General features: G+C 39.5%; 1 protein-coding gene across 1 annotated transcript; it reads right to left on the reverse strand.

Annotated features, from left to right (window-relative positions):
* Positions 1-1710: 1710 nt before the first annotated feature.
* MSH4 (mutS homolog 4) lies at positions 1711-25097 on the reverse strand (the record flags this gene model as incomplete). The annotated part of the gene is made up of 19 exons (XM_010179814.1): positions 1711-1892; positions 2196-2284; positions 4147-4321; positions 5789-5917; positions 6479-6597; positions 8298-8498; positions 10172-10296; positions 11062-11165; positions 11606-11742; positions 13370-13539; positions 14082-14146; positions 14569-14643; positions 15187-15254; positions 16030-16202; positions 18534-18707; positions 19347-19462; positions 20501-20611; positions 23948-24111; positions 24933-25097. Coding segments are annotated over 19 exons (2542 nt in total), but the record flags the coding sequence as incomplete, so codon positions are not given.
* Between the last annotated feature and the right edge of the window lie 218 nt (positions 25098-25315).

Raw genomic sequence — 25315 nt, forward strand, 5'->3', positions numbered from 1 at the left:
AGCGGGGAAAGCTGAGGGCGGCTGCGGCGGAGCGGGACCAGCGCGGGCAGCGCTCGGAGACAGCTCCTCCGAGGCACACACGGGACGCACCGCGGCCGTGGCGTGCAGGAGCACTGCGTGCGGAACAGACAAACCCCTGGAAGTGGAAGATGCTCGGTGCTGGGCCAGTCCTGTTTAACATCTTTATCAGTGATCTGGATGAGGGGACCGAGTGCTCCCTCAGCAAGTTTACAGATGACACCAAACGGTGTGGGAGTGCCGATCTGCTCGAGAGTAGGAAGGCTCTGCAGAGGGACCTGGACAGGCTGGGGCGGTGGGCGGAGGCCCATTGCATGAGGGTTGTATGAGGTTTAAGAAGGCCAAGTGCGGGGGATCTCAGTAACCCCATGCAGTGCTACAGGCGTGGGGAGGAGGTCAACAGCGACTGAACATGAACCAGAAGCATGTCCAGGTGGCCAACAGCGTCCTGGCCTGCATTAGGAATAGCGTGGTCAGCAGGACCAGAGAAGTGATTGTGCCCCTGTACTTGGCACTGGTGAGGCTGCACCTCGAGTACTGCATTTAATTTTGGGCAATGCAGCATAAGACATTGAGGTGCTAGAGAGGGCAACAAAGCTGGTGAAGGGCCTTGAGAATAAGTCTTATGAGGAGCAGCTGAGGGACTTGGGGTTATTCAGTCTAAAGAAAAGGAGGGTGAGAGGAGACGTTATTGCTCTCTATAATGAGCTGAAAGGAGGGGGCAGCGAGGAGGGTGTGGGTCTCTTCTCGTAAGTTACAGCCGATAAAACAAGAGGAAATGGCATCAAGTTAGGCCAGGGGAGGTTTAGGTTAGACATTAGGAAAAACTGCACTGAAAGGGTTATCAAAGACTGGCACAGGCTGCCCAGGGCAAGTGGTGGAATCGCCTAAAAAAAAAAAAAAAAGCTGTCTAGATACGGTGCTCAGCGATGTGGTTTAGAAGCAGGTGTGGTAGAATTAGATAACAGCTGGACTTAATCCTAAACGTCTTTTCCAACCATGATGATTGTGTTTCCACCATCCTGTGCTGCCAGACAAGCAGCCTTACAGTGCCACAGCTGTACAGCACAGACATGTTGCGGTGGACCTGGGTAATGCAGTGAAACACCACAGCCTGTGACAGAAAGTTCTTGTCAGAGCTGGGACAACAGCTGCCTGAGAACCCAGGCGCTAAGTCTCATGACCCCACCACCCTGGCCAGAGCAGGCTCCCACCCACCCCCATGTCCCTGACAGGGGGCAGCCGCCCCAGCAGCCAAGTGGCAGTGGTCATCAGCTGCACCGGCCACAGCTGAGGCTCGTGGCACCTTCCTGCCCAATGCCCTGGCCCACAGCAGCCCTTGGGGAATGTGCAGCCATGGCCACCCACACCAAAAGAGATGGCCAGGGCTGCTGGGGCAGCAGAGAGGCATCTCGTACAACTTCTGGGTCTCTGGAATCATGAAAGGGATGTAGTTCATTATCAGAAGTACTGGTCTTCCTCGCACAAATAAAATGCTTTTATTTCAGGTATGTTTTGGTGAAAAAAAACACCAAACCATTGAAGATACAGTCTTTCAGTAGTGAGTATAATTTAGACTAAGCATTGACAATTTAAAAACATGTGAAAAGCAGTGTTTTCTAATACTACGGAAAAAAATAGAATCCTCCTGCAGTCATAAAAATTAGAGCAACAGCCTGTGTTGCACGTTACTGTTGCTGATCGTTGGGTCTGGGTGCAGGACAACTAGCTTCATACTTTTTCTTCAAGCCTTTCAAATATATACGCAGGCTGTCTGGATCCAGTCGAGAATTTCTGGCAGCCTGAACCAATCTCATTGCTAAATGGTACACAGCTCTCTGCTGCATCATCTCAGGAGTGCTCTTCTGCCTGTACTGTTGAAAACATACACATGCATTAAAATGTGAAATCCATCACCTTCTAAAATACTAATATCAGCTATTTTCAAGCTTATTTCTGATCTCCGGATTCTTGGCTTGTACACCAAATACTCCTTAACCCTAAGGACTGCTTCAGCAACCTTCAGTGTATAACTGGTTCCAGAAAGACAAACTTTAATGAAATATGTTTTCATAAGACTGTAGGTAGTGCTTATCCCATATACTTTCAGAAACTGGAAATATATTTGAGTTCTATAAAAACTGTAAATTACAGTATTACGATTTTCTACTACGTACCAAAATCTGTTTTGCAATATGATTTGTGATTTCCTTTGCATCCGAAAGTATTGATGATGGTAGGGAGGAAACTTCTGCAGCTTTTAATCCTAAACATATAAAACACAAATCAGGATTTGAAATGTTATTTTTTTTCCTACCTTCCATGCTATGGCAGAATTAAAAGCCTATTTTAAAGGGTGAAGTTTTCATTTTTATTAAAATAATTTTGATATACATTTTGTGTCTTTTTTTAAAATAAACAATATGGGTTTGAGAGTTCCAAAATAAAATGTCTACTTTGTTGTAACACGACCTCTATGATCCACTTCCACATGAAGTTACTGCTGGTAATACTGTAACTGGGCAGGATGAGAAAGGAAAGAATGTCACAGCGGTGTTAACAGCTGTCTCTGTTTAGTTTTTTAATTTGGCAGGACAGAAAATACTGAGGTTGTGCTAAATGCGCTCTCCATTAAATCCAGACATCCAGTGGATGTGGTTGTCGTGTTCCAACTCGTGCTTGGTACCAGTAGCCAAAGTGCCAGATACTCAGGGTGAGAAAGAGATGTAAAATACTTTTTTCTGCACTAACACGATTTTTTTAGTTTTTTACTTTGCCTGTGGCCCTGGCTGTTCTGGGAAAATCCTCTGTTCATCAGGTGCTTTAATACTGTGAGGTTACAAACAAAAAAGGGTCAGAAAGAGCCCTTTTACCCTTTCTTAGAATGTAACTTTGCTCAAGTAAGGCAAAGCCAAGGCTCCAACACCGAGTTACTAAAGGTCTCCTGTTCTCTGAGAATACTCTCTAAAATTAAGATATTGCTGAATTAGTGGTGGTGTAGCATCTGAATTTGAGCTTGTGCTGCCAAAGGTAAAGAAACCTACTCTGAAATTCTGATATAGAAATGTTTTAAGTCCAGTTAATTGAAGGTTGACTGAAGCAATTTGTAGTCATCAGTTACCTCTAGCTTGCAAAAGTCATGTGTAGCTAATTTCCTATTGATTAAATGTCACCTAAATCCAGGATCCAACTTCAGAATCTAGTATTTGGAAACACACAGATTTCTGTAACTTTAAAACATGTAGCTATGCCTTATTGTCACTCGCCCATTTCTTTATTGACCCATAATCCATCAATCTGTACAGTCTGCAGTGTGATTTATTCTAAAGTTAAAAGAGAAGTAAACCCACTTTCTGAGAACACCGATGCTTTAGTGGAACCTCTCTAAATAGTTGTAGGCTGATACACAGTAAAATTCCTGTCCTTCTAAAAATAAAAGATATTCCTTTTTGCTAATCCAAAAGGGCCAAGCTGCTATGTAACTGCAATATCATTACTTACGGCAGACACGGAAGAGTTCTGCATAACAGAAACCTCAGCATTCACAGCTTTAAGTCTCTCCAGAACTTTCACTCCCTGCCATAAGTGGTGCGTGGTCAGAATGGCTCCTCTACTTCAGAGGTGAATTGAGTAGCTACTGACATTACTCGCATGGTTCTTTTCACTATGAAATTTCATCTAAGTTCTTCATACTACCCCAAACTGCTTTCTCACTACATGGTTACTTAAAACACACAGTATTTGTAACATATTACAGATCTGCAGTTGTTACTCTACGAGAAAGGGACAAACTCAGCAGAAGTCTGTCAGCAGAAAAATACTGTTAGATGCCCAATAACTGAAACAATTTACACTGGAAGGGGGAAGGTTTAGATGAGACATTGGAAATAAATTCCTCCCTGTAAGGGGGTGAGGCCCTGGCCCAGGTTTCCCAGAGAAGCTGTGGGTGCCCCCTCCTTGGCAGTGCCCAAGGCCAGGTTGGATGGGGCTGTGAGCAGCCTGGGCTGGTGGAGGTGTCCCTGCCCATGGGGGTTGGACTGGGGGGGCTGTGAGGTCCCTTCCAGCCCAAACCACACTGTGATTCTGTGATAATCTTTACTAAGTTAAAGTCATAGGGAGATCCATTACCGTAGTTCTTTTCCTCTGTACATCCTTTAGAGAGTGTGTAAGTGTAAGCAATTTTCTCCTTATTTCCAGCACTGCTTCTCACATGTTGTACTTCAAAATGGTAATTTTCCACATTGGGATATAAAGCATCTATGTGACACAGTTCCAGGAAATGTGTAGCAAACAATGTAAATGCCTAGGTAAGGAAACAAGAAAGAAAATTTATTTTGGAAATGATCCTGGAATAAATTACAATAAATGAGAAAAATTAAATTATCTCACTGACATCCACGGTTTCCTCCAAAACATTGAAAAGCTGTCTTTAACTTACTAAAGCAAATTAAAATCAAGCATTGAGTTCTACCAATGGCAAGGATATTTTATCTGACTGAGGATTCTCTAACTCCTTTCTCAATAGAAGCAAGAGTATCAGAAGTAACAAGAAATCCATGATGCTTACAAAATTTGACTAGCATTAATTTGAATATCAAATGGTTGCCTTAATACTCTCAAGGAATGTTTTGCCAAAGGTACAAGCTGCAGACAGTACCTGAGCTTTTCAAACCAGACCACAGAAGTACTCTGAATAAACGGATGAGAAACTGAACACCTACACAATTTCAAAAAGCTGACAACAACCTGAGGTTGATCACATAACTATTAAAAGAGGTGAAACTTCCAACCCGTCTAAAACCATCTTCCACTTTTCTAAACCTCTGATCTCTGTGACCAGTCTGTGAGCTGTACAGAACTATCACTGCACTTTGGAAGGGCAAAAGGCAGGTGAAGAGGTTCACCTGTGACACTCGAGCACACAAATAAGCAAAACAAAAGAGAGAGAGAGTGAGTTATTCTCTTTCTAGATAGAAATGCGAGCTTGTGAGCAAGTTGGAAACAGATGGTGACCAGTGCGCTGGTTTTGGTTGGCACGGGGTTAATTTTCTTCATAGTCCCTCATACAGTGCTGTTTTGGATTTGTGATGAAAACAGTGCTGATAACACACGGATGTGTCAGTTATTGCCAAGCAGCACTTGCGCAGCATCAAGGGCTGCTGTGCTCCTCACCCTGCCCCACCAGTGAGCAGCTGGGGGTGCACAGGGAACTGGGAGGGGACACAGGGGCAGCTGACCCCAGTGACCACAGGGATACCCCTCACCATGTGATGCAGCAAGAACAGCTGGGGGAAGAAGAAAGGAGGGACATTCAGGGTGATGGTGCTTGTCTTCCCAAGCAACTGCTACGTGTGGTAGAGCCCTGCTGTCCTGGAAATGGCTGAGCACCTGCCTGCCATGGGAAGCAGTGAATTAATTCCTTGTTTTGCTTTGCTTGCGCTCACAGCTTTGCTTTTCCTATGAAACCGTCTTTATCTCAGCCCACAAGACTTTGCACTTCTACCCTTCTGATCCTCTCCCCATCCCTGGGGGGGGCAGTGAGTGAGCGGCCAGGTGGTGTTCAGCTGCCTACTGGGGTTAATTCACAAGTGAACAGGAGTGCAGCAGTTTTTTCTCTATCACCATAATTCTTACTATTTGCCAGTTATGAAAAATATATTTAGGCAAGAAACCTCAACAGAACTGAAGTTAAATTATGAAAAAATACTGTATTTACTTTCAATATGACAGAATAATTGCAAAGTTTAATTTTTTTTCAAAACCGGATTACCTTTAAATTCAACAGATATTCACAGACAGCATAACAAATGCCGATACCTTCTTCAGCACTGGTACCTCTGCCAAGTTCATCAATTATGATGAGTGATTTGTCATTAGCATTTTGTATGATGTATGTTATCTAGGAAAATATTGAATATGTTATCATTCCTATAAATGCACTGGAAAAAACCCTAATAGGAATACTGCTGCTAATAGGAATATTTTGTGTTATTCAGGTGAAAATGCAGAATTTTTAAAAAATCTTGTCAGATTCACAGAATGTTACCTTTTCACAGCCTTCAAATACCTGTCAATTCCAACCAAGCAAAGACTCTCACTACAGCACTCTTTTTCTTTTCCATTGAATGTGCATCACTTTCCCTCAAAATCGTATCAGTTTGGAAGAGGGAATTGAGAGGGCTCAGGCTCATACAAATCATCATTTAAGGCCCAAGAAATAACAAAACATTGAAACTGCTGTCCAATAGACCACGGATTCTTACTCATACTGTGATATCATTTTTTGTAAGATATGCCTGGTTCTCTGTGGTGTGTCATCATGGTAACAAATGGAAGCTGCATTTTTGGCTAGTTGAGGACTTTTTGACACACCCACTATCAGTGGAAATATACTAGTACATTTTCTATTAGCTTAACAGTAAAAATGGGCCTTGGACCCTGGCTTAGCCATGTTTAATACCTCTTTCATTTCCTTCATGAATGTTGATGCATTTGTTTCTATATCATCATCCATACCTATTCTGGTAAAAATTTGCTCTGCAATTCGAAAAGAACAGTACTCTGCTGGGACATAAGAACCTACAAAACAAGTGACAGATGAATTTTCTCTTTTCAGTGTGACATATTCCAATTTCCCTAAATACATCAGTGGGAAAAAAATATGTTTAGCACTTGGTCTGTATGCACTGTAGAGAATGCATCTTCTTCTATAATGTTTCATACGATTATGTTCTACCATTACTTTGTAGGAAAAAAAAATTATAGGTACCATAATTAAAGAAGCTTATCAGTAAAACCTTAAGAAATCACACCCTTGGAGCAGTCTAAAGGGATGCAGAAGTGAGAATAAACACTAAGATTAATTTACATTTCTGTAGCCACTGAGTTACTAAGTCTCAAGGAAATTTAATTTCCCCAAAACAAGATTATAAAGCCTTTAAAAGACTTTGAGGCTTATTAGTCTTATTGAACAGAAAAGAACAGGAAATCTGCCAAAACACTTTACAGCCTTGTCTATTCATATTAAACTCATGGTTTTGAGAGCAATTCCTGAAGAACTTGCAGTTGTTGGGGACTGGAAACACAAAAATATGGTGGACAAAATTTATTTTCCTCTGCTAAGTAGTTTTGTTCTAGTAGTTAGGGTCAGCCTATTAAGGTCTTTCTCCTGTGCTACCAGCTTTAACTTTACCTTTTAGGTAAAAATTGCGAGGACTTCCTGACTATAGAGATGAGTTTCATATAGACTTTATAAATATTTCTTTTACAAATTTAGAATCATAGAATCGCTTGGGTTGGAAAGGACCTTCAGGATCACTGAGTCCAACCGTTAACCCAGCACTGCCAAGTCCACCACTCACCCATGTCCCTCAGCACCTCACCTCTCCATCCTTTGAACCCCTCCAGGGATGGAGACTCCACCACTGCCCTGGACAGCCCCTGCCAGTCCCTGAGAACCTTTTGGGGAAGGAGTTTCCCCTCAGAACTAACCTAACCCTCCCCTGGCACAACTTGAGGCCATTTCCTCTGATCCCATCGCTTGTTCCAGGTAAGCAGAGATTGACCCCTTGCTACCCCCTCCTTTCAGGAGCTGCAGAGGGGATAAGGTCTCCCCTCACCTGCTCTTCTCCAGTTGAACCCCCCAGCTCCCTCAGCCACTCCCCATCATTTGGGTGCTCCAGACCCCTCCTCAGCTCTCTTGCCCTTCTCTGGCCACGTTCCAGCCCCTCAATGTTCTGACCCCAAAACTGACCCCAGGATTCAAGGTGCGACCTTCAGCAGTGCCCAGCACAGGGGGCACTAGTGATAGAACCTTGCAGCATTTATTACTTCTTTTATCTGAAGTAGTTGATTATTTATCTGTTACTATTACTTGGCTGCAAGCATGTTTCTCTACATAACTGAGGTATGCTCAAGTTCTTCTGTTCCTTTTGGATAACTAACACACACGCAGCTTGATGGGCATACTTCAGAGACACTCACTGTCCATCAAGCCTAGGGCGTTAGATCGGGTTAAGGTGCTTCTCCTAAGACAGACTGGGGAGGCTTCCAGATACACAGATGAGGACTCATAAGTTTCCAGTGGCAGACCCAAAACATTGCAGTGATCTCTGCCAGCAACACAAGAGCTGGTAGGAGCAAATGGACTAAAAATTACTTGTTACTATTTAAGCCGAATCTTATCCTAGAAGCCAAATCATTCAACTTAATAAATATGTTGAACTTGAAATCAATAAATGTGCTGCAGAAGATTGCTAATATGGTACACTCTTACTCACCAATCTGTGCCATAATTTGACAGAGAGCAATCTGTTTTAGGTACGTTGATTTTCCACTCATATTTGGTCCTGTAATAATGCCAAAATTGTTACCCTCTGTCAGGTATGTGTTGTTAGACACAGGTTTTTCCATAGCTATCTTTTCAAGAATGGGATGCCATCCCTGCTTGATTGCTAAAGTATCTGTAAATTCTGGACGAACTAAATGAGAAAAAGGATATAAATCATTGCAGGGTTAGTAAGGAAACATTTACATTATTAAACTTATGCATTCTGAAATAAACTAATTCTCACAGAGCAGAAGTCAAACTCGGTGGTCCTGATTCTCCGATTTTTACTTTCCTGTAGTAAGCAGGACTACCATGCAGCACTTGGGGGAGAATTACCAGCCACTTTCAGGCATTGATCCTGAGCTGCATCCCCAGCAGCATGGCCAGCAGCACGAGGGAGGGGATTCTCCCACTCTACTCCACTCGCATGAGACCTCCACCTGAAGCACCTCGCCCAGCTCTGAAGTCCCCAGAAGGACATGGACCTGCTGGAGCGAGTCCACAGGAGGCCATGGAGATGCTGAGGGGCTAGAGCAGCTCTGCTATGGGGACAGCTGAGAGAATTGGGGTGCTTCAGCCTGGAGAAGAAAAGGCTCTGAGGAGATCTTAGAGCACCTTCCAGGACCTGAAGGGGCAACAGGAAAGCTGGGGAGGATGTTTTACAAGGACAGGGAGTCATGGGACAAGGGGTGATGGCTTTAAACTGGAAGGAGGGAGATTTAGATGAGACATTAGGAGGAAATCCTTCCCTGTGAGGGTGGTGAGGTCCTTGCCCAGGTTGTCCAGAGAAGTTGTGGGTGCCCCCTCCCTGGCAGTGCCCAAGGCCAGGTTGGACGGGGCTGTGAGCAGCCTATGCTGGTGGTCCCTGCACATGGGGAGTTGGACTGGGGAGTTTGAAGTCCCTTCCCACCCAAACCAGTCTGTGATTCAAACTGAAAGAGGGAAGATTTAGATTTTAGATCCACACCTGCAGATGTAGATTTATGGGAAAAGCTAAGTGGCTTTGGTCTTATTATTACCGCTGACAGAAACGTGTTCTCTGATTCACTTCTCAGGAAAAAGTTGTGATGCCTCAAGCACATCAGTTACTGTTCAGTTACAGATCAGTCCATGTGCTATGACTGGAACCATCGGCACATTAAGATTCACAGCCCATACTGTGAAGCAAACAGATCCTGCTCTTGAACTGGAAATTACATAGTAGCATCAGTAGTGATGAGCTAATACATCTCCTGAGATGGCTTCCAAACCTGCTTTAGCATCTACACTGCACTGCACTGTAGGTAAGTATCTTAGGTCAGCATTAATTGAAGACAACGTGCTCATTGGTACATTGTAGAGCTGGGCAAGGGAGGCAGGATGAACAATATGCAGGTAAGCACATGATCCTGGATTCCTTAGAAGACTCTACTTCCAAAAATGTTTAGAAGTGCCACAGAAATTGAAGCAGATAAACAAAGGCAGCCACATATTTTGTTTTACAGTGTATACTTAAGTTGATCTGCTTGGATTATCCTGTGCCCTTTCAGAAATTTAAACTCAGAATGTTCACAGACTCATGTTTTTGAATCCAGTATGCTCTAACCAGCTATCTTGAAAAGACTGGCTGTGGAGGCTTACAGCAGCTAAACGGCAGAATGTAATTTCAATGAATGGAAACAGAAAGAACATCAGCACAACACTGGCAAGGATTGACCAGAGACACTCACCTAAAGCCTACTGCGACCGGCAAAAATAAATGACCTGGGCTTAGCAATTGGAGAACCAGACAAAACAGCCTGAATATTCTCCAACAGGAGGATCAGAATCAAAGAAGAAACTTACCGTAATCAGAAAGAGTGCAGGCGTGGGCAAATGAAAGCAGCATATCCAGCATTGACACAATGTCAGACAGCTTGTACAGGCAATGAATGTGCTCATAGATCTCGTTCAGTAGCTTACACACTATTCTGAAATAAGACACTGATTTAGTTGTTGCACAGCACATACTGTCACTTTATACAACTTACAGAAATAAAGCAAGATAATAATGTCCCTACTGCATACATCAGGTTAGGAAGTTACTCATAAAATGCAATCAACTCTGCCAGTGCAAGCAAATGTATACATTTATTTGAAGGAAATTAAGATCTTATACCATCATCTCAGATCAAAATCTGCTATCAGACACAAGACACATAGCTCAAATACCAACAGCTCATAAGAAAACTCCACAGAGAATGAACTGAAAATCTAGCTATGGAATCAAGCATATTATGTTAGCATGTCAAATGCAGCTCTAATTCTCTTAGGCCTTCCTGCAAATAAGACCCCCACATGGTTTCTAGAAGGGAAATGTTGCAGCAAGGACCAAATACAGAAACAGACAGTTCTACTGTAAATGCAAAGGACTGATTAAAAATAATGATTCTGTATTACAAAACTAATGCATTCATTGTGTCATTTTGTGTAGATAATTAATCCATAAAAATTAATAAATACGATGACCACCCTTAGAAATAAATGCCTATATATTTGTAATCACATTGAATACAATACACATTGTGGGGGTTTTTTTTGTCTCAGGAAGTACACTTGAGCAGTGTTGCTCTGGATTATTTCTGTAAGTTGCCATAACTTAACAGAAAGATAGCTTTAAGAAAACATGTAACTAGCTGTTAATTGGACAAAATAAATGTAGTTATAAAATATTAAATAGTTTTAAATGGTCTTACAAGTAGCTCATGTGATATATTTCTCTCAGGGACTCCTGACATCTTTCATTCATTTTTATTATATCTGCTGAAGTGAAGCTATATGTGTTTTTCATTTTAGTGATCTACAGGAAATTCAAACCACCAATAAGAACTTGCCATATTATCAGAAACAGAAATAGTTTCTAAAAAGCAAACTGGGAACAATATGGGGGGGGGGTGTGGAGAAGCAGAAAAAACAATATCTGGTTTCATTTTTCCCATATAAATTTTTATGAAAAATCCATTTAAGAGAATGCAGTTGCCAGCAAGATATACAACTTTATATTTATACACACACAACATAATTGCATGTAATTGCACATTTCTGACTACATTAAGTGTGACTAGAAATAAGGCAGTTATAAAGACATACCAATTACACCTTCATTTACTTCTAGATATCACTTAAATTATTTTAATTGTTGTTTAAATTGCTGTGTAATATGCATTTTATTAATGTATTATATGTTTTATATACATTAAATATACAAACATTATATGAAAAAACATCTAGTACAGATACCTTTGTAAATTCTGGAGGAAGTTGGCCATTGGGTAACATGGAACAATCAACATTCAACTGGATAAAAAATCCACGAGCAGAGCTGAAACATGTTTTCATCGGTAGGTTGTACTTTTCTGCAAGTTGTTTTATTATACCTGCATATCACAAATAAAGATTTGACCCAAATTACATACATTCACGTGCATACACACACACGCATACATGTTTGTGTTGGAACAAAGATGCATACTGTTAATGTAATTTATAGGCACTGAATGTGTCAGGTAAGTAACACAACAAAAGGCCACAGAGATGGGTCTCCAGGGAGTTATTTAAGTAACATATTAATGCAACAAATCTGGCTGCATAAAGCTATTGGGAAAAAAATTCCAGTGGAGAATCAGATAAATTCCCATGATCTTTAAAGACAGTTCATGCATCTGACCAACTACCAGGAAAGGAAAGTCTGCTCAAGCACTTGGTGTCAGTGTCTGAGCAGCAGCCAGAACAGGCACTGCAGACCAAGGATGCTCCGTTTTTAACCAGTTCGTGACACTGCACAATCTGCTTTCCCCTGACTGGGGGGAAATGCTTTACATGTGTAATCCCTCTCTCCCCCTTAAATCCATCTTGTTCCCAGCTGAGACGATAATGTACACGGGAAACTGTTAATGATAGAATATGTACTGTTAAATCATGAGAATTCTGAATGCTGCGAAGATGGCAATAGTGTGGTACTCCTGTCAGAAGACACCCCTCGTTACTGGTGTCTACTTGGACACTGAGCCATTGACTGTAACTCTTTGGATGTGGCCATCCAGTCAACTCCTTATCCACCTTGCATCCACCTCTCGTTTAGTGCATCTGTCAAACCCATCTCTCTCCAATTTAGCAACGAGGATGTTGTGGAGGACAACATCAGAGGCCTCACAGCAGCCTTACAGAAAGACAACGTCAGTGCTTCAGTCTTGGAGTCGCTTAGTGTTTAAACCAGTAAAGAGGAAAAGAGAGAAGAATCCCTTCTGCGAGCATGTGGGCTACAGTGAAAGTGGGCAAGGGGAACACATCAGTTCACAGTCTGCAATACTAGCAGCTACCAAATTTTGGAAGGTTTAGGAAATAAAAAACAATAGCACCTGTACTTTTCATTGTGTACTATGTAGAATGTAAGATTAGGAGGAAGCGGGAAGCTCACAACATATGACAGATGCTAAATTTTCTGATGCTCTTTTCAGTTTCCAATTATATAGTAAACTAAGATGATGTCCTTTAGCTAGAAATCAACATTTTATATTAAAAAATGAGATCTATTCCCAAGCATAATTTTTTTTTCTTCTATTTTGACTTGATGATAAGAGATGGGATGATAAAATTCCTTTCGTTTGTATTTTCCAACTCTTAGTAGCTTGGCTAAAAAGTAGTGCCCAGATAGACCAAGACTGCCTAGAATATAAAGAACCAAGATTTACATGTTTTCATTGGAATAGTTCCGTCACGTTACTTTAACTTTTTTGTACTTTTAGAGGATAAGGAGCAACAGAGTTTTAAATGCAGGAATCTCAGTTCAACTTCATTAAAATAAAACCAAGTTTTTATCTACAAAAGGAGAACCTCAGTATGTATCTCAAAAGTGCTTCAGTTACCTATCAATGACACTAATGACATTAGTTTATAATAAAACTAAACACTTCTTACACATGAGAAGGTTATAATACACATGATTACTTGACTTTTGTATGCCAGGTGCAATGTAATAAATTAAAATCTTGTTTTTTATCATACCTGCTATATCATCAACAATTTCCGTGTATGTTCTACGGGCTATGTCAAGGAATTCATTGATGTTAGGCTTAACAGCATAGCATTTCTGGGTCCTCATACTCAGACATCCTTTTGTGTACCTTGTATCGTCATTAATTACAGTTGTAATCTTTTCAAGCATAATTCCAAATCTGCAATATTAGTTGTATCACTAATTAGCTACATAATACTGTACAATTTTTTGCAATATCATTCCAGAATTACAAGTAAGAGTATTACAAATAACTGAAGTAAATTATCTACTGTTAAAACCAAACACTAAATTTCATGTACATTTTTGCCTCAGAATAAAGTATGACTATTACCAAGTCTGACCAAAGATACCATTCAACTCTTTGAAAGACATTAATTATTCCTCAAATACACAGGAAACAAGTGATATTTTTTATTATGGGGACTCTAGGAAACCACTACTACTGTCTTTTCAGAATTCTTTCTGATGGAGTTCAGTTCATCAGCATTTGCAGTATCATAGCTAACTTTCTGCTTTGCTTTTTTCCCTGTATTTGTTGTTTGAAAATCAGAGTTTTTGACAATTAAAATCAGTTTTTAGGCAAAAGAATCGAGTTATACCTGTAACTACAAATAAGCAAAGATACAACATCTTTAATCTTAGACATTCCTAAGCAGGCTGAGAGTTTCTGACATACTAGATGAAGTATATGATAAATACCTTGTATCTTCAAGAGAACTGTAATAAGCCTTTAGGAGCGGTGTGTTACAGCTTTTTAGAGCAGCCTGTTGAAGATCAACATATGTACATGAACTTCTTTTTAATACTAAGTTTAAAGGACTAAAAGTTCTTAAGATTCATTAAGGCTTATTAGCAGGTGCTTAAGCAGGTTATGGAATATGAGCAGGAGTTTCAGTTACATGCTTGTTATAAAATAAATTATTCAGGTATTGGTAGGAATCCAGTTCTTCAAAGTATTAGACTCAAATGCATATTTTTAATTGGCTTATTAATTACTGAACTATGTTAGCAGTATTGTGTTCTGCAAGATATAAAGTAATTTTATTTTTGACTCAGTGACACTTATCAGTCCTTTCCAACTTGAGATACCCCATCCTATGAAATGTAACAAACTGCACTGCATAAAAAATAAGGACAAGATGGTCTGTACTTCATTTAAAAAAAGAAAAAACAGACAGACACCTACTTTTAGAGGCTCCACAAGTTCTATAGTATGCTTCAGGTAGATTAAATTAGTTATCTTTGATTCAGCAGCTTTAACCTGTTGAAAAATGTTATAAATATTGCAGGTGTTTGCACATCTGCCTGCCTCTCTCATCCTAGTACTGTCGAATAGGATGCACATTAATGAAGACTGAAGGCAGGGAGTGATGAAAAACTAAACATTTTTGGAAGTAAATTTGCATAAATTAAGATAAATGTGATATTGAAGCAAAACCAAATTTTTCTACTATTCTCCTATGAGAATAGTAGAACAGGCTGCCCAGAGAGGTTGTGGAGTCTCCTTCTCTGGAGACATTCAAAACCCGCCTGGACGCCTTCCTGTGTAACCTCATCTGGGTGTTCCTGCTCCGGCAGGGGGATTGGACTGGATGAGCTTTTGAGGTCCCTTCCAATCCCTAACGTTCTGGGATTCTGTGAATCTTCTACCACTGTAAAATAATACATACTCTCAATCTGTGATAACACATTCCATGTCTTTTTAAAGTGCAGTCTTTTTCTTATCATACCATGCATATTTATAGATATCACATTTCTATATTGCATGTTACAGCCATCATTTAAGACGTATTTTGAAACGTACTGTATCCTGCTTTGGAATTTGTACCAAAACTGAAAGCAGTTGTTCTGTATCCAGGAATTTTGAGATAACTGTAAAACAAAAGTAAACAGATCAGAAATTGACCTGAAATTGTAATAAAATCTTTTTTTTTTTTAATGCACACAACTTAGTGATACTCATGCAAATCTTTTTCTTTCATTCTGTCTCCAGAAATCATTTACCAGTCAAAAAAAAGTTAAAAATTAGCTGCTATCTAAATTATTTTGTCATAACTAAATTTACTATGCCTAAGTATGTAGTCATTATTTTACAGGTAGAAATAAATATTCTTTTACGCAATATTCTTTTTGTTAGATTGAATCGTATTTCTCAGTAATAAAGATTACATGATCCAGCTTCAGGTGGACTAACTCATACTCTGGTATTAGTTTTGGTTTTTTTTTAACGTTTGTGTGGACCACTATGTTTTATGAAGCAAGAGAAAAAAATATGCATACACAAAGAGTATTATGTCAGTGATGCCCTTATTTGTTTTTAATGTATACTTTTTGTATACTTGTATACTTCCAATGTAGTGTGTATCTACCCATAGAGGTAACAAGACAAACTCAAATTCTTTGAAAACACTATTGGTTCACTGACTTCTATCCACTTTATCAGAGAAATTCTATTTTCTGAGCAAAATACTTGAGAAAAATATCACTACCATTACTTAAAAAAATAAGTGTCCACTATATAAACATCACCTGACACCATAAAAAACTTTTCAAACATACTGAGTCACACTGCATACTTCCACATATTAGAAGATATGTTTAAAAAGAAATATAATACTAATACATGTATCAAAACATAAACTAATACCTGCTTGAAGACCAAAAAAGAGCTCCTCATCCTGGAGTAATTCCTGTACACAGTCCAGTCTTGTGTTAATTGTTTCGGCATCAACTAGTGGCTCCAGGATATTGGATCTAAGCCTTCGACTTCCACCTGGAGTTTTAGTGTAATTTAGGACGCCAAAAAGTGTGTGACCATTCCTTTGAAAACAAAATAGACGTGAAATTACACTCACAAATATAAAGATAGTAAATGTCAGGTGACCTTTTCAGGTAAGAGTATCCTATAGATTTTAGATGTGCTTTTGGGATGCTTAGTATCTCCCTGTTTGCCATTTATAATATGTGAACTACAGCAGTTTAGGAAGTCGGGTAATTTAATGTAATTTAATATAATATTAGCCCTCATTATATCATTTTCCAAAGTACAGAAATACATTTGCACTCAGTATTTTCCTCATTTTGTGTACCAGTATTCCATTCCTACTGCAGTGGTGCAGTTCACATTTTTCCTGTCAATTGAACTGAACAAACTAACCCTACAAAAGAAGACAAATCATCATCTGATTATCAAATACTACTAAGAACATTTTAATTATAATATATTTCTGAAAATTATTTAAAATACTTAGAAGTCCAAGAGAGAAATAAGCTTTATTTTTTTAAAGAACTGATGCACAATCAATATAGAAGCCAAATAACATGCTTATGATTTATAAATATTATATTCATGTTCATGGCTTTTACATGTTGTACCTTCCAGGGTTTCACACTGAAGGGTTGATTGTATCTGTTTAAAATAAACAGCCTGTAATATTTACATCTAGTACATACCTGAACAGTTTTAGAAACCTGAAACCTTCAATGCTATCGGCTTTTACCAGCCAGTGAAAACACTGGAGCCATAGAGACATACTGATTGAAAACAGAATGTAAATAGGAAGAAATCTATACAAGTATACAAAACAAACAGCACATAGATAAAACAGTACAGAAACTCCTGAAATACCATGGTACAAAAGAACAAAGCAATAGTCAAGAGAATTAAAGAGGGGGAAATTCAGGATCAGTTTTATTAAGGACATATTTACCATAACATGCAACTCATGACAACACTTAGGGGGAACTCAACATTTGGGATAGTATCCACACCTTTAAGCAACTGAGGGCTCATTTCCCTATACAGTAAATGAAGAGAGACAGCCCCCTCCAGAACTAACACTGGCACAAGGACTTGATTTAGGTGTTTCTGGTGTGTGCCTGTACTGTCAACGTTTACCTGTTAGTATCTGATACAAAGATATCGAACCAGGCTTTTGGGGACAGATCTCTGTAGTAGAAATAGCTGTGTGTGGCCTGATTCAAACTTGCCACTGAGTCAGCAAAAATTCTGCAGCAATAATGCTAAAAAAATTAAATTTTAAAGCAGTTTACTGTCGCTCAGTTCCTCCTGTGACCTTCTGTGAAATTAGGAGCAGCTTTCAGAGGAATATTGCTCTGAGGGTACCCCTCTTAGGGTGCCTCCTGCAGTTACATATGAAGCAACAGAGCAAACAAGAGGGAACCAGCAGCAGAGCATGACAGATGAACAGAAAGAAGCCTCAGTCACCTCTCACTTCTGAAGAGCAGACCTAACTTTGTACTCTGTGATCCCCACAAAAATTTTTAAAAGAGAAAATAAAAAAAAAAAAAGAGCACTGGTAGAAGGACAAGGACACGGAGCAGGAACGAGATGATCCTTAACCATCCTTTCCAATCCAAGCCATTCCCATGACATCTCTGCAGTGGAAAGCTCTTACGAGCAGTACCTGGAGTGTGAGGACTCTCAGGGCTCCCCTCTCAATATCAGGGTAGTGAGTGGGCTTCTGAGCAGAGGTGGATCTCAGACCTTGGCAGACAGCAAAGCCATGCTCCAAGGCTTTCTCCTTCTGACCAGAAGCAATGCAGTCAGGGGAGGGAAAGCCTTGGAGCTGCCCCTGCACCGCAGGCAAGAGGCTGCTGAAGATGTGCTGCAAGCCTTGTTCTCGCTGTGCAGAGCTGCCATGAGATGAACTGCCACACTGCATGAGAACATCATCACAGAAACTGCTTTGTTTGCCGTTATTTCTCAGAGCTATAGGAAAACAAAGCAACCTTTCAAGCCTGGAGTGCTTATCTTGTGTAAAATGAGTAAGACCTAGGCATTTTAACCCAACATAGGCAACTTCTTGCAGAAATGTTGCCTCTTTCATTTCACAATCTGTGAAATTTTGCATTGACATCATTTATAAGTTTGAATAAAATACAGACATTGATGTAAAGATGACTATCATCTCTTCCTGCAATTCACTTGTAGGATTTCCTAGGCTAGAAATTTTGTGCTGAATTGTAATACATTTCTCTGTTCAAATATTTTTTATAAAGCTCTGAGTGGTATATAAGTTCTGTCACACAGAAATAAAAGTAATGGTCAGCTCTTTAACACAAACATCACGGAAACTTGGTGAAACATAACTTTATAAAAGTGCAATTTGTAAGCTTTAATACTCTTACCGAGAATCTCTGTTATTAATTACTAGTTCAAGATTTTGTGCTGATGATGAATCTATCATCGCTGTTTTCTCACTGCCCTGGAACCGCACTTTCAGTGATTTAGGAGCATAAACTGAATTTTGAATAAATTCAACATATTTTAGCAAAGCTGCAGCAGCTGCAAGACAGTAGTACCTTGGAAAGAAACAATCTTTAATTAATATTGAACAGTGCTATTTAAATACCACAAAACCAAGCGGTGCACAACAGAAATCACATTCACACTTTCGCTTGACAACTACTGGGACTGAAGGCACTGTAAAAGCTGTATGTTTTCAGTATGCACCAACCCATGTACAGTGCACATATATGGAAGTAAATCAAATACTGCTGAATGTTTGAGTCTCTGTACTCTTGACAGCCCCCACTCTATCGCTGGTATTGTGAACACACACATTTCAGTAGTTACACAGGGCTTGAAGACCCAGCTCACCAAGTATCACTACCTAAAATCGTTGGTAGAAGGAAAACACATGCTGAGGCCAGAAAGGAGGCAATCATAGCTGTTAAGCTGTATCTTTAAGGAATGAATTAAAAGGAGAAAGTAGAAAGCTGTGAAAACAAAACAAAACAAAATTAAAAAAAATCTGTAACCAGCCTACAGAAACGATAAAGTTTCTAGATATATCAGAAACACTGGAGGGCAAAATAAAAGAACAACTCTCTTACGATTTTCTAACTTTTTCAGCAAGGTACAGACTTGTGTACTAAGTATGTAAAAAGCTGTTAAAAACTTTTCTGGGCACAGTATGCTTTTCACTTATTTGAACATACTTTGATTGAACCTCCATGAAAATGGTGCTGAACTCAGACGCGCACAATTGCTCTATGTATTCCAAACCCTTTGTTTCATTGAAGTATTTTCTTTGGACAGTTGTAAAAGTCACATTCTGTGGAGACGGGGAAAAAACAAATAGTTTAAAAAGTTAATGGAGAATTTTCCACCTGAATTCTCTATTTTTCTAGGGATAATGCATCTCCAAGAAAATCTATCAACTGATTCAGCAATCTGTCTTTGCAGAAAGACTTGCTTATTAGCACAAGCAAGCCATACTACTGTCAATAATCTTTCCTCCTCACTCATAGTGAGTATATATTAAAAGGCTCATTCTACTGTTTTGAGCAAATTAATATAGGCTTTTTCTTGCATATTGCTTTTCATCTCAAGAACTAGCTACTCCAAATTTTGAACTTAACCTGGATTTGGCTAAAATTAATGACTTTTGAGGAAGTTGTTTTCATGCTAGCATTGATGCTCACATTCAAACTTTTCCTTTGCCAAGGTTTAAGCCCAAGGGGTCATTACCACCCCTTCAATAGTAAATAGGGAATAAAGATACACAGGTCAATGCAAGTGAATGTGTGCGATGAACAAGGGATTTATGCAAGAAAAAGAGGGGAGAAGTCAGGAAGTAGAAGAGGACTTGTGAAGAAGCCATCAGCAGTGTAGACATGGAAGCAATTCATGTAGTAGTTAATAGAGGTTTTTTAAGTTCTGAGGCTTTAATCCTCATAAATCACATACACCAGTTCATCTCACTCCCTTCTACCCTGCCAATGCTCTTTTTCCTATTCTGTGATACATTAGCACCATCTGTTTATCAGGTTGAGAGAACAAAGAAGGAGTAAAGGAAAATGCCTGAATTTCTTGACCCCTGAATCTTTCCTAGGTTCACCATGGCTCAAATTACTTCAATGTCACAAAATCAAAACTTTAGGCTTTCATCAGCAATATACTTGTCTCTGTAACTGTCACAATTAGAACTAGCTGCGCTGGATCTGTGTTTAGATTATTATTTACCATGGTAAAATTAGGCCTGAAAATCATAGAAAACACAAAATCTAATTGGGGAAAACTCTCAAATCAACAATGATCTAAAAGTGATCAAAAAGAACTTTAAAATTTTGACTGAAATATAAGAGCTTACCCTGAACTGTTCTGTTATCAAACTGAACAATTTCGTTGTGCTCCCTGACTCACAAGCAGTGTTTGACATTATTATTTCCAGTGGTGTTAAAATCTTGAGTTTAGTAATAACCTGAGGGGAAAAAAAATCAAAATAACACAATAAAAATCCATATATAATCTAAAATGTTTTACATGATAATGAATCAGCAGTAAAGAATTACAGAATCCTTGTCTTTTAGAATCACAGTTCCAGTCTTGTAAGACCATATTTTCTGCTAACCTTCTACCCTACTGAGTCACATTTATCTGTATCTATAGACAGAGATACATAAATATACATGAAGCTAAATTTAAAAAACAAACAAACAAAACAAGGCAACAGAGGTATCTATCCCGTTATTTAAACACAGAAACATGCTTGTCATCGAAGCAAGCGGTAACTATCCAAAGCGCTCTTCCATGCTATGATGGGAGGACGACTTCTTTTCAATCGATGGCAGCTTTCTGGGCTTCCGGCTGACAAGTTAACGGTGCTCTGGAGGATGAAGAAATGCAGCAGGTCTGAATATCACTAACCTTTTGGTTGAGACCTGTTTTAGACTTTGTTCTAACCTCCTCTTATAACATCTATCTCAGTCTTACCATTTTCAATAAGGCTCAAAATGCCCATATTTAAACCAGCTTTGCTTTGATTATGTTACACACACCTGTCGCAGGGGTTTAAAGTACACTATATACTTTTCTATTTGTTTTCTGTATAAGAAAGGACAAACTTCATTATGCATTTATATCATCACCCAGAAATTCTCAAGGGAGAAACATGAAAAAAAACAGGCTATATTTCAAGTGCTTAGAAGTTAACATGCAAAAGAAGGGACAGACAGCAGTGGAAAGGTGAATAAGCATAAAAAAAATACACAAAATGAATTATTTAAGGGTATTGGGGGGTGGGAGGGAGAGCTGTCACTGCCTATCTGCTATCATTAGGAAGTTTTTTTCAGAGGCATCACAGTTAGAGCAAACCTTGAAGAACTTAAAGAATACAAGAAAACTTTACTGAATTAATTTACAGGATATTCAGAAATAAAAAAGAATGCACAAGAACATACATGAAGCTTCATATTGATCAGTAGCAAAACACAGACAGTGACACTATAAGAAAAGAGCTGATCAGCAGACAGACAGAATTGTTAAAGGTGTTAGAGATTAAGATAAGAAACCAGGCCATGTGGTTCATTTGGAAAAAAGTAGTTTTATACTAGCAGTTTTTTGGGGTGGTTTTTTTTGGGACTAGATGGTCAATACAATATCAGGTATGCCCACAGAATGGGGAACTCAGTAATCTAAATGGGAAATTAGGAAGATAAGTGTATAAATAAAAATGTCATATTTTAGAATGGCAAGGGAGGGAAAAACTACACAATCCGGCCATGGCCTGACAGGCGGTTATAGAATCACAGAAGCATTGTGTTGGAAAAGACCTTCAAGATCATCGAGTCCAACCCTGCCCTGTCTGCCACTGAACCATATCCCTCAGCACCTCATCTCTCGGCTGCCGAACCCCTCCAGGGATGGGGACTCCACCACTGCACTGGGCAGCCCCTGCCACACCCTGAGAATCCTTTGGGGAATAAATTTTCCCCTATGTACAACCTAACCCCCCCCGGCACAATTTGAGGCCATTTCCTCTTGTCCCATCGCTTGTTCCAGGGGAGCAGAGATCGACACCCCCTTGCTACCCCCTCCTTTCAGGAGCTGCAGAGGGGATAAGGTCTCCCCTCACCTGCTCTTCTCCAGTTGAACCCGCCAGCTCCCTCAGCCACTCCCCATCATTTGGGTGCTCCAGACCCCTCCTCAGCTCTCTTGCCCTTCTCTGGCCGTGTTCCAGCCCCTCAATGTCCTTCTGGGAGTGAAGGGCCCAAACCTGACCCTAGGATTTGAGGGGTGGCCTCACCAGTGCCCAGCACAGGGGAAAGATCCCTGCCCTGCTCCTGCTGCCCACACCAGTGCTGATGCAGGCCTGGATGCTGGTGGCCACCTGGGCACGCTGCTGGCCCACATTCAGTCGCTGCCAACCAACACGCAGGTCTCTGTGCTCAGCAGCTCTCAGCAGCTCCTCCCCAGGATGTAAACTTACCAAGTTACAAGCCTGAGTAACAGGAGAGAGACATGTTATCAGAATTTAAAGACAAAGTATGAAAGACTTGAGAGAAGTAATTGCATTTTATCATTAAATTCAAGACAAAATTGAAAGTAAAGGTGTGGTGGAAGAGTTTGGGCAGCTAAAATACTACTCATTTTGAGAACAGTAAATTCATGGGACAATAATACAGTTCTTAACCCTGACACAGTAGAACAGGGGAGGGTCTAGACTCCAACGCTGCTACTGCTTGCTAAAAAGAAAGGCTTTTACTCTTAGAAGCAACTGTAATCTTCACAAAACCATTAAAACTAATAAACAATTTCCATATACATAATCTGAGGCTTCCTTGCAGAATTCTAGTCTTACCATTCTTTTGATTACATTGGACTTTTTTTCCCTAGGTACAAGCAAATTAATTTTTCATTTCCAAACCTTTATGTGAATTCTTATGCAAACTGCCACATTATCATACAAATGGCTATATTTTCTCATGTACCCACAATTTCAAGGTGTACATCTCATTTTTACTTTTAGTACTGTGTATTACGGAGGTATTTCTGTAGCTGCCTGGTTCAGTGCATACTTATGTGTGTTAAGACCAGGATAACCTTTAAAAGCACTTACGATTAAAGAAAAAAAAAGACATCATACAACATGTATTTTGGTAAACGGATTTCATAGCTGTTTATATTCTGAGTCATATCTACTTATTCTCCTAATTAAATTTAGTTTTTATTTCTTTGACTATTGTAAAGATGCTACAAGCCACATTATTTTCTAGCATGCATAACTACAACCACACTATTAAATAAGATGTTTAATTAATGCCGGTGTTGCACAAACCAGAGATTACTCTCCAAAATTAACATAGCGTATGCAGTGCTGGTAGGCAGAACACTTGTCTGCAAACCGAGCGAGAAGGAATATTATGCAGCCATACAAAGCCAGCCCTACAGTTACCCTACACCCCCACACATACTTATGTAGTTCTGTCCGACGAAAAACACTTGCAAGTTCTACTGCCATGTATTGCCCAATGCTCTTAAAAACCCGGGCACCTCACTCCCACATAGTTCAAACACTATTTTTTGCAGATAGGCTATTTTTCTTTTGCAAAACATTCTTCTTTATCTAAAGCCTGAGGCACAGTAAAGAAAATAGCAGTCCTTTCAACATTGCCTATATTCTAGAACTTGTTACTTTCACTTTTGAGACATTTCTTCTACAGCCTAAAAACTGAATTACCCATTAGTCATAAGCTTTTTCAAGAAAGTCACAATAATTAGCCTGTAAGGGATACAGCAATTAAGTGTGCAAAAATACCTTGGCATAAGTTGTACTGTCTGCAAACTGTGACAGTATCACCTCAGGATTTTTTAAGTCAATGCTGGCCATTCCCACTTCACCTCTGGCAAGGCCCCTTCCTTCGACCACAGCTACAACCACCGACGCGAGGGCATGGGCAGAGACTGTAGACGAGGAGGTACCTGTAAAAAGTTGCATGCACTTGGTTACTAGTCACTGCTCTACAGCCACAGAATCATACTTTGTCATTCCAAGTGAAATATGTGTTTATATTTCCATTTCCACGGAGTCCTTTCAATTCACCAAACTCTGTTAAAAGTTAAAAACCCTGTTGTTGAACTCCTTACTTGCCACACTATACAGACAGGGCACACTTTCCAAAGTACGAACATCATACTCATACATGAAAAGACTGATAGAATCTAAGACTGTCAGAACTAACCCCAATCTTGCAGCAAGTGAAAACAGCATTTCTGAGTCACTGTCTCTGTCCTAAACAGAAAAGATGTTCAGTACATGCCAAAAGGCATGGCTAGTACTAAACATTTGCCATTTTAAATTCAAAACAATGTACAGATATTACTGCTATTTAAAATCAAGTGTATTGATTACAGAGAGATACTGTAAGCTAATATTCCACTAAAATACAATGCTGAGGTGGCTCAGATCTCACCAAGTTAAAGGAAACAAATGCATATTTTATATAGATATACACACACATTTCATCTGATTTTACACTGAACTTATTCAGTGAATACATGAATACAAAGTAAGTGACAAGAGGCTGCAATACCAAAACATCTACTTAGCAGCTAAAGTAGTATTTTCCCCTATGGGTGCATCTTTCATTGGCAGACATCCTCTGTATTAGGAAACACATTATGTTTTGTGTTTTGAATATAATTCAGTACATTACTGTATCACATTAAAAATAAAGTGTGTTTAACAAAATAACATTAGAAATGTAAGTAGGACGATTTCCTTTAAGAGCTGCTCACCTTACCTGAATACCCCATAAGAGGGGTACGGCTTCTGTAAACACATCTACCAGAAGAGAGGGGTGGTTTTCCTATGCATGAGCTCCTCGGGCCCCGTGTAGATGAAGAGCTGGTGAGATTCAACGCGCTAACATTTTCTACACAGGAACTTTTGTCTCCGAAATACGATTCTGAGGGGAGGAAAAAATATTAACTTGTGAAAATAGACACACTAAATAACAGTACATCATTTAACTGAAGAAAAAAAAAGATTTTAATAAGATTTTATTCAGAAAGCAATATATAAATATACAGCTTAGAAAACTTAATTCTTCTTATAGAGATACCCAAGCAATAACCTTAAATGTCATTCTATAAAAGCCCTCCAAAGTATAAAATGAAACAAAAA

The sequence above is a fragment of the Mesitornis unicolor genome, unplaced genomic scaffold (assembly GCF_000695765.1).
Source record: "Mesitornis unicolor isolate BGI_N332 unplaced genomic scaffold, ASM69576v1 scaffold3350, whole genome shotgun sequence".
Taxonomy (NCBI): Eukaryota; Metazoa; Chordata; class Aves; order Mesitornithiformes; family Mesitornithidae; genus Mesitornis; species Mesitornis unicolor.